Source organism: Leptodactylus fuscus, chromosome 2 (genome assembly GCF_031893055.1).
Source record: "Leptodactylus fuscus isolate aLepFus1 chromosome 2, aLepFus1.hap2, whole genome shotgun sequence".
Classification (NCBI taxonomy): domain Eukaryota; kingdom Metazoa; phylum Chordata; class Amphibia; order Anura; family Leptodactylidae; genus Leptodactylus; species Leptodactylus fuscus.
The window spans coordinates 245,616,204-245,631,676 of NC_134266.1; the positions used below are offsets into that span (position 1 = coordinate 245,616,204).

The 15,473-nt window shown below is 42.3% G+C and overlaps 1 protein-coding gene across 2 annotated transcripts in view; it reads left to right on the forward strand.

The window, feature by feature from the left end:
- MTUS2 (microtubule associated scaffold protein 2) overlaps positions 1-15,473 on the forward strand; it is a 481,013-nt gene that overhangs the window by 159,643 nt on the left and 305,897 nt on the right. For both annotated transcript variants that reach the window (XM_075265977.1, XM_075265978.1), the window contains exon 2: positions 7,536-9,834. In XM_075265977.1, coding sequence (XP_075122078.1) covers positions 7,756-9,834 — 2,079 coding nt within the window. In that variant the 5' untranslated portion in view covers positions 7,536-7,755. The remainder of the gene's footprint in view (positions 1-7,535; positions 9,835-15,473) is intronic.

Below are 15,473 nucleotides of genomic sequence, written 5' to 3' on the forward strand. Positions count from 1 at the left end.
CTCATCAGAACATTAACAGGAGTCATTGAAGATCATATTGTATGAAAGGCCAACTGGGTATGAAAACCCATTAGGTCACAAACTCCTTACCAGTTGAAGAACATATAAATCTTTAGAGTAACTAACATATTGTATTATGTCGTAAATCTATAGTGCAAGTGAAAATAACAAACTTTATAATATACTTTCTTAAAGAAAAGTGCTATCTCTTCAATTACTTGCCTCCCTCAGGCACTGATCAAATCTGTACAATAGAAGTCTATGGAGAGGGAAGGGGATGGAAAAGGAGAGCTCCTCAAGACAAATAGACTTCTGCACTATAGAGTGACAGTCTTCTTTCACAACACAGCTGGGTTATCAGGAATTACTATCCAGAAATGACTCATTTAGCACTGTAGCTAGACTCATATCTCTTTCTCTCACTTTCCTCCCTTTCCCTCTCCATAGTCTTCATTGTAAATTTACACTATCATTGCATTTCCATTGTTGGGGCACCTGAACAACAGAGAGCAGTTACATGCAGAGCACGACAGACCTCATTGACTATAATGAGGTCTATTGAGTGTCTATTGTTTTAAAATTTAAACCGGTGCCTATTTTCAGTTGGCTCTGCGAGACTCTGGCACAGATGGATACTTAGATTCTCCAATATCAAGAAGGCGGTGTCGGGCAGGAGTCGGCAAAGGGCCGTGATTCTGAACTCTGACACTATCTGCTTTTGATTGGAGTCATGCCCCCTTTAACTGACACCAGAACAAAAATTACAACTATGATGGAATCAGTGAAGAGGTGGCTATTAAAGGATGAAAAGTGCTTGAGTTTGTGGAGGAGATGAAGGGTCATTGTTAACCTTCACAAGGAGGTATGGACTTTCCTGCACATAATCCTTACCTTATTACGTCCTGACGCTGGCAGGAACAAGCTACGATTGCACTGGTTCTCTGCCAGGAACAACGAGATAGGGGGGGCACCGGAAGGCTGCCATCTTTATTGTTATAATATTGCCTAAGGCCCAAGTGCCGGGCCGAATAACACAAGGCAGCGAGCTGGATTCGGCCAGCGAGTCTTGTGTTTCACACCGGTGGTGTAGGGGGAGACGTAGATAAGCTGTGACATCATGTATTTCAGCAAATGGATGCAATCTGTGGTGTTATCTTCTATTGTAATCTCGCTTGTGTTGTAAATAAGGTGACTGGTGCAAATCCTAATATAGATAATGACATGGAAATTTTCAATAAAAATGCTCAAAAATTCTTAAAAAATGCAAGACCCCTGCAGCTATTGCATAGAGGAGAAGAATGGTGTTTAAAGAGGGCAGAGGCTGGGAGGGGAAAGCTGTGCACCTCTGTAGGCAATTCGGCAAATTGTTACAAATATAGATAGCTATGTGGAAGGCCGGATATTTTTGGCAGCCGCAGTGGTTTGCGTGTTACTATTATAACAGTAAACAATAGAGCCCATAAAAAGGGAAAATTAGATTTGGAAACATTGATTTTTTTTCCACTGGAGGAAGATGTTACTTGGCCTATGAGCACAGTGGTAGTTCTCGACTTGAGACACGCTAAGAGCCTGTCAGGAATGGGTGATGGATATGGAGGCTGTTGAATAAGAAAGCCTTTTTATTTTTTGCACGTTTTTACGTCCGGCACATACTGTAGTGATGGGTGAAATCACAGTATTTCTCCTAGAACAGGTAATTCACAGAGATAGCCAGAGATGGCTGGAAATAGAAGGGACATTGCATCAAGTAACATTTATCACCTTCCATGGTATAGCTGATAATAAGGTTATATTGCTGGAATGGGGACTCTGAAGCCATGATGCTGGCAATACCAGGAAGGCTGACCCTTGGCTGTTCCCATCCATGATTCATACCTCCTATGACTGGAGGGATAGTGTGTATTCTCCGATATCATTCACAATATGACTGTTCTGAGGATAGATGGGAAATGTTAATGACTTGTGTACTCTTTTATGTTATTGGCAATGGCCGTGTGCTTTCACATATTAAATGAAGTATCCTTGGCATTCTTCACTCATGAAAGGTGAATAAATGGGTAATAACGGAGACTGTGGCCAGTACCAGTACCATTGTATGGCAGCTGTATCTGGTATCTCAGCTCAGTCACCTTCACAGGAATGGGATTGCATCAAATAATCTTCAGATTTCTTGACCCAGCACACAGTGATTGTAGGTGTGCAGTGTATAGGTCCATGTGTTTGAAGGGGATAGCCGATTAAAACTTAAGGCTGAGGCCCCACATTGCGGAACCGTGCCTTTTTTGTTGCGTTTTTTTGAGCCAAAGTCAAGAATGGTTACAAAAGGAATGGGAAATATATAGGAAGTTCTTATACTTCTACCTTCCGCTCAATCCTCTCCTGGCTTTGACTCAATAATCTGCAACAAAATCTGCAACAAAAAAAGCTGCGTTTCTGCAACATGGGGCCTTAGCCGAAAGGGGTTTCTAGGATAATTTCAAAGATAACCTATGGCTGGGTAAGATGAAATATGGAATGATACTCACCTATCCTTGGTCTGTGCTTGGGTCAGAAGTGCAAGGGTTCAGGTCCCGGAGCACCTGAACTTCTGGCCTGAGTACTCCATGGACCAGGAGGAAAATGGGGTGGGCATCTGAACTGAGGACCAGGGGTAGGTGAGTATCATTTCTTTATTTTACCCCACACCTAACCCCCTGTAAGTTTTAAATTATTCTGCAAAACCCCTTTAGTATAAGGTACCACAACTTAATTCCACCTTCCAAGGTGTAAAGTTTCTTTCCGCTGCCTATGTGGATACGGCTCATTGTATGACCTGCTTTTCCTAACTTCTCAATTTTGGCAGAACAAAGCTTACATGGACACAACCATGCCAAATCTGCCTCCAGCAAGCACTCTGCAGATTTTGTATTAAGCTAAAACTATTTAATATCTTCAAAGAGATTCTACATATATTTAGTTTCCAAGAAGCTAAGTAGGTTTAATTCTCCCTCCGGCCTTCTCCTAATGTTCAAGAGGCTACAGTACACAATGCGTAGTATACAGGGCAGAGCTTGGTGCAAGGCAAGACATTTCTAAGATGTTCTAAACTATATTAAGTCATATAGCATCATCTTGAAAATAACACAAACAGACTGGAGTCACACAGGCAGGGATCGCAGAGGGTTAACTATCACCACCTCGCTGGCAGCCATCCCACTGTGAAACAAATTTCACCCACATACTGAGACTAAAACCTGCAGGGCAAGGGGTCTTGTGCTTTGGGGTTGAAACCGGCAGCATGTCAACTATTGCTCCGGGTGTCACCAATGGCTTTCAACCTTTAAAATGCAAAATTAGAAAGCAATTCTTGCAGGTGAGTTACAACATAAATCACACCCTCAAATTATTATTATTGTTTCTTTATATAGCACCATTAATTCCATGGTGCTTTACATTATTATATTAATTCCATGGTGCTGTACATTATTATATTAATTCCATGGTACATTTGAGGGCTCACACATGGTACATAAAATATACAAAACAAATACAATATTAACAGTGACTGACTGGCACAGTGGGGTAGAGGGCCCTGCCCGCAAGGCCTTACAATCTATGAGGGAAGGGGGGTAGAGACAGAAGGTGAGGGGAGAGACTGTTCAGATGGTGGTGCGGTGATAGTGTTATTGGAGGTTGTAGGCCTTCCTGAATAGATGAGTCTTCAGGGCCTTCTTGAAGCCTGTGATTGTGGGGGTCAGTCTTATGTGTCTTGGTAAGGAGTTCCAGAGTATGGGGGATGCACGGGAGAAATCTTGGAGATGGTTGAGTGAGGAGTGGATAAGAGTAGAGCGGAGTAGGAGGTCTTTGGAGGATCTGAGGTTACGTGTAGGCAGGTAGCTTGGAGATATATGGAGATATATGGAGGGGACAGGTTGTGGACGGCTTTGTATGTTAACGTTGGTATTTTGAACTCTAGTTACTGGGCAACAGGTAGCCAGTGAAGGGGTTGGCAGAGGGGGGCAAAAGTATGGCCATAATAAGGGCATGGACTAGCATCTTTGTGGTTTCAGGGGTGAGGAAGAAGTGGATTCGATGGATGTTCCTGAGTTAGAGGCGGCAGGAGGTGTTGAAGGTTTGTATGTACGATATGAAGGATTGGTCAGAGTCCAGGATTATCCCAAGGCACTGGATCCATGGGACAGGGGTATTGACAGTGTAAAGAGGAACCCTTTCCAGGGTTTCCCTGCAACATATTTGCACTATGTGTCCCTAAACATATAAGGGTTTTCTCACCTGGACGACCCTTTTCTAAATGTTACCACAGCAGCTATCTGCGCATATATGTGGTTCCGTGTAATAAATCCCAAAAGTTAATAGGGGGGCAATTGAACAAAAAGAATAGGGGATTCTAATATATGATAATCCTTTAATAGTTCCACAGTGGGGGAATTTCAGCATGTTACAGCAGCATAGTAATACAGATACAGGATAATACACAGTAATATATTACAGAAGTAGACACACATATACTGAGAAAAAGAAGATATACTAGGAGTCCATAGCAGCTAAGGAACAGAAGAAAGCAGAAAGACTTCAGGATCATTTAGTTCTCTGTGTGGAGTGATCTCCGCTTTGCCTGATGTAGATTATACAGCCTGACTGCAGTTGGGAGGAAGGACCTCCGATAGCGCTCCTTCTCACACTTGGGGTGAAGTAGACGGTCACTTACAGTGCTGCCAAGTGCCATCAAGGTCCGATATATGTGATGAGAGTTGTTCTCCCGCATGGAGGTCACCACGGACAGTATCCTTCTATCACCCACCACCTGTACTAGGTCCAGGGGGCTCCCCAGGACAGAGCTGGCCCTCCTGATCAGCCTGTCAAATTTATTTCTGTCCCTGGTTGATATACTGCTCCCCCAGCAGGCCACACCGAAAAAGAAGACTGAAGCAACAACAGAGTTGACAAAGGTCTTAATGTTTATATGCCCCCACAGGACATACTGTGCAGAAACATGTTTGGTTTTATTTTACTAAAGAAGTTAATAGTGTCAAAAGGGTATTAAATGGAGACAGCAACATGATAGCTCCATGGTTAGCACTGTATTCTTACAGGCCTGGGGTCCTAGATATGAATCTGCATGGAGCTTTCATGTTCTAGCGAGTCTCCTCCACTTTGCAGGAACGGTAAAACGCTGTGTTTTTTTCCGAGCTGTTTCTGCCACAGGCAAACCACTTCATCCCTCGGCCTTAAGTGGTCTTTATTTCTACCTCGCTCATTTGTAATACATGCAGTTGAACGACAAGGGAATATCTGGACTATTTGAGAATTTAATCACATTTCCATTTGTTTCCGCAGGTAGATGAGATTTTTGTAATTGCGCAGTAATCTAGCCCATTACTACTCGCTCTCTAGTTAAAAGATAAGAATAGACTTGCCCAGATTCACTTAGGAAATCGGAGTCTAGTTTTAATTGTAAGTGACATTTTATTAGGCAGCCATTGTTAGGGAGATCTCGCTGACTGCTTAGAGGAATTCCATCTACATTAACTGCACAGAGGGAAGGGGTTTATTTTTCGGCTTTCTCTATTGTCTGAATAAGACTCATTACAACATATTCTGTGCACAATGCTTTTGACTGGCAGGTCTAAGGAGAGAGGTGTTGCAAATACAGACCTAGATGTCAAACGCTGAAAAGGCACAAAAAGCTGCAAAGAAGAAGGGTGTTCCAGAAAAGGGGATTATAGAAAATAACGATAATTTAAGGTATAATGAAAAATGATCAACTTTATAATATAGTCTCAGAATAAATTGGAGCTAGTTCTCCTTATCCCCGTCATTTAGTAGGATCCTTGACTGTTTACTTCCAGTGGATAAAAGCCAGTCCTGGTTATATAATGATCACATAGGATATCTGTAGTGCAACTGTAATGAGCCATGCACCTTTATGGTCATAGGCAGCGCCACACCTCCTATGAGGCGACCCGAAGCGACCGCTTCAGGCGGCGCTATGCCAGGGCCGGGGGGAAGGGGGGGGGGGCGGCATTTTTGCTTACCTAAGCCAGTCCAGGACAAGCTGTCCTGGACTGGCTTAGCGTTACCGTCTCGCAGCCCGGCACGGGAAATGAGCGGTGGATTGGGGAGGCCTTGTGGACGCTGCTCCACCGGCCTCCCCTGACGCTCAGGCAGAGAGCAGGTCCTCTCGCTGCCTGCTCTCTGCCTGCTAACACCGCTCCGCCCCGCCCCCCTTCGCCCCGCCCCCTCCGTTCCACCCCCTCCTCCCATGGGGGCTTTCTGTCGTCCGCCTCGGGCGGCAAAAAGGTAGGTTCACCCTTGGTCATAAGAGTACATACAACTGAGGAAGACACTCAGGTTGTTATTTGACCCAGGAGATAAGGAGGTACAAATTGGGTTGCTCTAGCTGTATTTCCCTTGGGTAATGTAAACCTGTAAAAGTCTGAGGCCCCACATTGCGGGAAAGCTGCTTTTTTGTTTCCGATTTTGCTGGATTTATTTTGTGCTAAACTCAGGGGTGGTGTTTTACAGTAAGGGCAAAGTCGATGGGATTCTAGCGAATTCCATGCCCACTTTGCAGTAAAAACCGTAGTGCGGACATATCATGATTTCCAAAACTGGCATGGTTTTGTAAATGGCAGCATGTCAATTATACCTACGGAAATGCCAACGGTTTCCCCATAGGTATAAATGAAGCAGAAAGCCTGCAGAGCAAGGTTCCATGAACTTTCTGTCTAATTTGCTGTGGGAAGAACTGCAATGCATGACCGGCGCGGTTTTTCCCACAGTGTGGGACGTCCTGGGGGCCTTAGACAAAAGCAGCTTTTCCGCAACATGGAGCCTCAGCCTAAAACTGGCATTCAACAGCTAATTTTTGTTCCCTAAAAGATACCGTCCTTGCAAACACCTGCACGCTTCTTCCACTTCCAGGTATGCAAGATTATCTGTCCCCATACACATGTAGCCATCCAGTCCCAGCAAAATCAGTGTTTTCAGCCAACTTTACTTTTAGATCATGTATATGAGTGCCATGAAGAGGACCTTTCAGCAGTCCTACCAACTCCAGGTCTTTGAATACTTCAGTAGATGCTGCTCCGCTGACTCCTGCACAGTTGAATTTTTTCTCTAGCCCCCACCATTTCGGAGCTATCAGTTCTGTTAGTTTTAGCATCCAGTTTGCTACTTAGGCATGTGGGTGGACCTGGTCTGTCATGTGGCTGGACCTGGGCTGTCCTGACAGTAGAGAGCTTAGTAGCATGATAGTTCCATAGGTACCATGGAACCACGATGGAGTCGGTGAAAGGTCCTCTTTAGACAGGGCTGGCCACACAACGTACACAGACCAGACTCTTGCTACGGAGAGTATTTTGTGATATATTAGTGCGACACATGACAAGGTTGATTTATATCCATTGGAGGGAAAATATCAGAATGAATAATTTTTGCTCATTTTATAATATGCCATAACAGGGCCAATATTTTTGGTTTTACTTTGCAATAAATTCTCTATCCATATATTAATGTTTTATCTTTTTTTACAGGTCTCCAAGAATTCTGCAAATGCTGCAAATGAAACAAGAAAACTGATGACAGCAGTCAAACATTTTATAGATCATGGACTACATTTTCAGGTTATCTGGTTAGATCTCAAAAAGCCTTTAAATCTCTAGACCCAATATCATGGGTTTCATCACTATTTTACGTACATAAAAAAATTGCCTCAAAGTTCTGTATAAGTGCATATGAAAGTGATCTACAAACATGAGTGTTCCATTGGTTCCAAGTAAGTCTTGTTGCACAGACCAGGAGGACAACAGCAACGAGGATAAAAATGATAACGAGAGTGTGACTGGATTGGGGGATACCAATGCCAATCAGATTTTCTCCACAAATACTAGTGGTAAGGATGGGATATATAGCAGGGAGGAAAAAATGGGGTTGTTGTGCACTTGGCAGTCTGAAAAACTTACAACGTTGAATAAGGAATCCGGCAGACCCGTGAATATTGGTCGTGAGTCTCCATCAAGTGACTCGAGACTCTATTCACCGACCAACAAGGACGTCAGCACAGACTACATGACGGATGATGCAAAGGACAGTATGAAGTCTACTTCTCATGGACAATCTTTAAAAGCCAGCTTTTATGACAGAAGTTTCCAGGTTCCTATTAGCAAGTCACATGAATCCTCTCCCAATGCCCATAGTAATAATGTTAGTAACATAACCCACGGCGAGCGTTCCAGGATAAGATCAAATATCCCTTCACCTAAAACAGAAACTTTTCTAAAAGAGCATATGTCATCGACGACACCCGTGGATTCACCTCTTAAGTATTTGCAGCATGCTGATACATCTCATTGTGGGATCAGGCCCACAGATACATCCTCGCCAGCTGACCATTTGTTTGGACTATCCTCTCATAATATCAGTAATACCTCAGAGGAAAAGACGATTGTATTTTATTCCAAACCACCTACCTCAAATGTTACTGCCCCAGATTTTTCAACGGGTGATGGAACCTTAGCCCATGTTACCAAGCAAAGCACATTGTCCCATCCTGTTCATGTTGAGGATCACTTTCGTTTACCTTACAAACCTCAGGTAATTTGTACCGTACCAGAAGCACAATTGTATCAGGGTCAAACAACGAAACCATCGGAACTGACTGATCCAAAAAACATCCAATCGAAGTCAACATCTCCCCACAAATTACATATAACATTGGTTGAGGTTGCTGGATCCAAAAGAGCGGACAGTGTGTTTGAAACCAGAAGATCTCCATTGCCTTCTCCATGTGGTCAGGCAGTTTCTTCCCAGACAATCCCATCAGGAAAGCAATCTGGGCCATTTCTGTCCACCAGTCCATCCAATACTAGGCAGCACGATTATAAACTCGATGTATACTACAGTGAAATGAAAAGTGAAATATCTCAGGTCTCTGATTTTCAAGCTGGTCATTCCCAAGAAGTTGAGTCTTCAAAACACAAAGAGCTGAGCTACAAGCCCATGATCAGAAAAACAACATCACTCACTGACTCTCTGGATAATAAGATCCATGCGAGTAAAGACAGATTTTCAGTACAAGATTATCTTTGTCAGGACAGTGACAATAATTTTCTTTCAAGCAGCAATGCGACTTCCTTGAAAGATAAAAATGCTTTAGTTGACAGTAAAAAGACATCTCTTGGTCGAAAACATCAGTCAGATATTCTAAAAAGCAATTTGAAAGAGAGCCATAAGGACCCAAGTGATTCTTTTTTATGTACTCCTTCTCCCTCATGCCCGCTGGTTAATATTAATGATCAGCGCGTCGCCTCACCGAGCAGCTTTAAGGATTTTAGTGCCGCTCATGTTGACAGATTGTCACCTTCCTCAGTGCTACCTCCTATTGAGAGTACACAGTTGTTCAACATATCCCCTAAAGCGACTAACAAGACCCTTGTCAACAGTGGAATCCCAAAACCCATACTGGTACATTCCAAATCTTCACCTACGAATCAAGAGGAAACCGAGATAAACCATAACGTAAAAACAGAGGAGGCCATTGAACCCGCCATCATTGTACCCAAACCCAAGCATGTGCGGCCTAAGATCATAACCTACATTAGAAGAAACCCTCAGGCAGTTGACAGAATGCCATTTGGACAAATGAGCATGCCATATGGGCCCCCATCCTGCAATGTCCCTATACCAAAAGAACATGAGGCACTAAGTAGTGACATTAAACCAGCCAATGTGTTGTTAGATAAGTATAAAGCCGACATACACAAGCCCAGGATTTACAGTGCTGGACTGATGGTTTCTGGAATCAGGCCTCCTGGACATCATTCAATAGAAGAGGTAAGACAGCTTTTGGTAATAAATTGACACTTTTCTATATAGTCCTATTCTTATTAACTAGGCCAGGTTACTGCATATGATAGGCGTAAAATCCATGAGAGATGTGGCTTAAAGGGGGTCTACCACCTACCCCAAACATAATCTCCTGCCACCACCATTTACAGAGCACATTACAGTGATAACCATTTTAAATTTGGAAAAAAAACAACTTTGAAGTATTATTCAAATGAGTCAGTTGGTGCACTGGGGGCTGGGCCTTCAGCTACCTGGAGCACTGCTCTTGCCTCTCAGACCCCTACCATCCCCTGTGCAGTGAGAGTAGATCCTCCCACTGCTATGACATCATCCTACTTGAGCAGGAAGTGTAGTGCTCCCAGTGGTGAAGACCCGCCTCCAGTGCACCAACTGCCTTCAAAGACTTCATAGTTGTTTTTCTCCAAATCTGCAAAAGTGACATACATAACAAGTATAGGGTGTTTATCAGTAATATGACATTGCAATTTTCTGTGTAAGGTTTGTACAAAAAATTTCAAATTCTTACTTTTTTTTTTTTTTACAATGCCCTCTCCATTTTCCTAAAAGGGGTCTGGTCTGGATAGGGGTGTAGTGGTATCCCACCAGACTATTCATTTTCCTAGTTTTCTAGGGTAAATAATGCCTGACATCCCCAAATCCGGTTGAAAAATGTATGGGTAAATCAGCATTTTTAACTGCGGAAACCGGGCGGAAACCCGGCAGGCCCCACTATAGACTATAAAGGGGTCTGTGGATTTCTGTGGATGACTGCTTTTTAAGCAGATTATGTTTTGGGGGTCCCAAAACGGACCCAAATAACAAAGAGCCGAATGCAGGTGTAAACCAAGCGTAATGCAGCTGTGAGTAGTGTAAGCCGATGGCTGGTCAGGTAATGGAGGGGGTGCACATATACAATACACAGTGATGTCACAGTAATGGTATAATACACACAGCAATGTCACAATGGTGGTGTCATACATACAGTGATGTCACAATAGTGGGGTAATACGCACCGTGATTTCACAGTACTGAGGTAACGTGCACAGTGATGTCACCATGGTGGAGAAATGCACTCAGTGATGTCACAATAGTGGGGTGACCGTAAAAAGCGATGTCATATACACGGGAGATACTGAGTGACATCACAGAAATGTTACAGTGATGTCACAGCACATGCATGCTATATCATATGTAAGCCGATGGCTGGTCAGGTAATGGAAGGGGTGTATATCTCACCCAGACTACTCAGGTGGGTGAGATGAGAAAACTCCAGGAATGTTTGTTCTCAGCAGACAACTTTCGTCTGCTGAGCATTTTGATAAATGCTCAGTATTGGGCTGGATTTTTAGGAATGACAGGTAGGTTGGTAGTGGGACCTGTCATTCCACCCTCCTCCAGTCCACACTTTGCCTCATCAAGGAGGCTTAAGAAGCCAGCTCCAGCAGCAACACTTTGGCAGAGCTTGGCTGGAGAGCTGACAGAGAGGTCATATTTTTGGAGCTGTGTCCTGAATGACTCAACTGCCTTTTGATTTCTGTTATTTTAGGTGAGGTAACCTAGTCTATGTTTAGTTAGAGCCTAGCCCGGCAGGGATTTATTTTAGTATTGTTTCCTTTTGTTGCTGCACTACCTTTTTGAGTGAAAATAAAACTCTACCTTTGTTTTGGACTAAAGAATCTGAACTTTTGTGTCTATGCCACCCCAGCTAGCAACCCCAGACCCTGACAGTAGGTATATAACAGGTGCAGGACATATGAAAATGGATTTTTTTCAATAAGAAATCATGAATAACCTTATAGACGTAGTGCATTTCGCCTTGCATTTATTCTTTACTGAGTCGGGGGAGGGGGGGGGGGTATTTTTGAGTGTTTACTGATTTCATTATAGGGAAAAATAGAAATATAGAAAAAGTTCAAAAATGGCAATTTCCCCTCCCCCCTTCATAAAATACACTACGCAATACTGCCACTTTTATGGCTTTTTACAAGAAATCATCAAGGTAAAATGTAGTGTCAAAGAAGCCGCAAGCCAAAGTGCAATTGTAGCTTTCCTACCTGATTACAAGTGTCCAGACCAATGGAAAGAGAAGCGCGTGGTAACGTCCAAAGAAAATGATTTATTCTCCCGAGTTCCAGCTCCTGATTATAAGTGTCAATAGGAAGTTTAACCTTTTAATAACCACACCTGTAAGGGCCGGGATAACCTGCTGAATTGTTTTGTTTCAGCCACATTGTCATGGCCGTACGCGGCCACTTTAATTTTTTTTTATCCAGTTTATGTTGTGCAATAAATAATCTGTTAAATTAACTTATGAGGTTATTATAGTTGTGGTGAGGCCTAATCTAATAGGTTTGGTGTTTTTGTCTAATATAGGCTCGTAAATGTATTTTATATTAAATCACTTTTTAATTTTTTTTATTCCATTTTTGCAATCACATTCAGGAATGATTATTTTACAACTCTGTTTTATAGTTAGAATTCATTACCATACTCCTGTAGGTTGGCGTATTATCTAGTGTGCCCTAACAGTAGACGTAGGCCAGCCACAGTGATAATAGATTGTAAGCCCTCGCGGGCAGGGCCCTCTACCCCACTGTGCCAGTCGGTCATTGTTAGTATTAGATCTACCTGTATATTCTGCGTATTGCATGTAAACCCCCAAATGTAAAGCACCATGGAAATAATGGTGCTATATAAATAATAATAATAATTTTTGGCCTTATTGTCTGTGTATTGCTTCAACTGAACTGAAGTGACATGCCAAGCTCCATTAAGGTCCATAAATGCATCTGATATGTGGACTACTTTTGTTGGGTCAAACATGGCCATGAAAAGCCAGCCTTACTGATCAGAGTGTCCTGGGCCCCTCCTAAGTTTCCAGGCCTGAGTGCAAAGGAGTTACCCAGTCTTTGATCAATTCACCAGTTTCCTCATGGGAAACCAAAAAGGGAAATATCCACCAATCATCTTCTCCATCTGAGACCAAAAAAATTGCTTATTGTTACATGATGGAAACTCATAACTGTACTGTAACAAGCCATGCACCTATATGATCATCACATGACCAGGTCAGATGATAACCTATATTACTATACATTAAAGCGTAGGTAAACTTTTATTTTTTATTCAGCAATCCATAGTAAGGGTGAAGATAACAAACTGTGTAATGTACTTTATTAATTAAAATGACCTGTTTCTTCACTTATTTGCCTCCTTCTTCCACTGATGAAATCTGTACAATAGAACTCTATGGAGAAGGGAGAGGGAGGAAGGGGAGGGCTCCTCAAAACAAATGGACAAAAGAAAAATAACTGCTCTCTCTGCCCTAAAGAGTTTTCTTTCACAAGACATCTGGGTAGTCTTGAATTTAACGCTATAGACAGTCTTATTTCTCTGTCTTTCTGCTTTTCCTCCTTGCCTTTCCCTCTCCATAGACTCCATTGTAAACTGATATTGTGTACAGAGTACGATATGAAATCACTAAAGATATGACACTTTCCTTTAGTCAACTATATTACAAAGTTTGTTCCCTTCACCTATACTATTGAGTTATGAAAATATAAAGTTTAATGAGGCTGGATTCACACCAGCGCTCACCCTACATTTAGTAGATTCTGTCCCCCAAATACGCTTAAAAAATGCAGATATAGGACTTCTCTCCACATTTTTGGGGCCGAAACTGGACAGAAACTTGCGATGGAAACCCCATTATAGTCTATGAAGTCCTCAGGGTTCCCTGGATAACCGATTTGTAAAGCCGGGTTCACGTGGGTTTTTTGGTCAGAATTTTGATGCAGAATCTGCATCAAAATCTGACTCAAAAAACTGCCTCCCATTGAATTTAATATGTCATACCCTTTCTTCATGCAGATACCGCAGCAGAATCTGCTCCAGAGTCAGTGGTGCGAAAACTCCCTCCCAACTAGGCCCATTCATTTGGACCTAATCCGAAGCGGAATGCCGCGTCTGGATGCCGATGCAGTGCACCAGCACCAGTCGTTGCTAGCCGTTTTTTGGACCGGATTCTGAGGCAGCCACTGCCTCAAAATCTGATCCAAAAAACCCCATCTTAACCCAGTGGATTGGGTTTCCATTTTTCGGGTTCCCAAGCAGACTTGAAGAACAAAACCCAAGCACAAGTGTGAACCTAAAGTTATGCTTCACACAAGAGTCTTCCTCAGGCCAGAAATACAAAAAATTACAACCCCATTTGAAAAAAAACTATCCCTAGACGTCCCACTATTAGATTTCTCGGGTCAACCTAAATTACTAAACTGAATGGGACTGCCCACTTTGGGGGTGGACTTTTTGGGTCAGGACATAACCAAATTTTTCATAACCTTTCTCAAAAATTAAGGACGGTCCCAGTGATTCCGGAACAATTTGCAACTATGTAGAACCGTTAAGGAATTTGCCCAGAAAGTATATAGAAAAGCATGTAATATTTCATTATACCGTGAATAGGATTTACGTGCTGAAACTGGAATAACCCTTTAATACCTTGTGAAATGACCTGTCATCTTTTATTATAATGTTCATTATAGAAATCCACTGCTGGCTCCGTGCCATGGCGGAACATTGCCGGAATGTTAATTGCAATGTTATTTTTACTCTGGCAATCAGGGGAAATGGCGCAGAACAGCGACTTTATACATAATGTTACAGGAATAGATGAATGCGGGTGTGCAGGAAACCCCCATAGATTATTTGCCCCTATATTTAGCCTAAGGCAAAAGTGTTGTGTTATGTTCAGAAGTGTTTTGTACAGGCTGGAAAGCAAACAGCTTGAACTGTCATTTCTATTGTCTATTTGCCTTCTGGCACATGAAGAAACAACTTAGTAAATCATGACACTAGCGAAACATATTCATGACATGTTTCTTTCTTATGAACAGTCGGAGACAATCAGGATGTAGCCAGCTATTGAGCAGGTCACAAATCTCATTGAGGACCGTAGCGTGAAGTACGTTCAATAGAAGGGTCTTTTACAGAATGATAAAATATTTTAAGGGGTTGTCCACAGCAGAAAATCTATTTTAACATATCTTTTGGAAATTATGTGCTAATAAAGGTTGAGGGCACCATGTTCAGCATCCTCATCTTTTGGGTGTAGACGGATCACAAAGATATACAGTAGTTTCTTGCTTTGGAGGACTTTTCATGTCCTATTTAATTGGGCATGGTGTAATACTTAATTTCACCTGTGGAGGCACTGCGGGAAAATCGAACATATACTGCCAGGGTTCCTAACACTTTACAGCGGATAACTGTAGGTCTTAGCAGGGTAATACTTTGTGTTCTGCTTATTGTCAAGAGTCCCTTCTAACAACTAGAGAATGGCCAAACACCCTTTAGTCCCTTGGCATTACAGACAATTTTTAGTTATACATTTTAAGTTATTTTTATCTTACAACTTTTTTTATTGGTGTTAGAATATCCATATGAGAACTTGTTTTTTTTGCAAGCGGAGTAGTAATTTCCAATGACAATATTTAATATCATAAAGTATATAATGTATTGAGAAATGTTCATAATGTTTGCGCCATTGTTGTTTGAGCTTTGCTTTTATCTGCATTAAAATAAACCTGTTACAGTTAGTCTGTGGGTCAGTATTTGGTGATAGG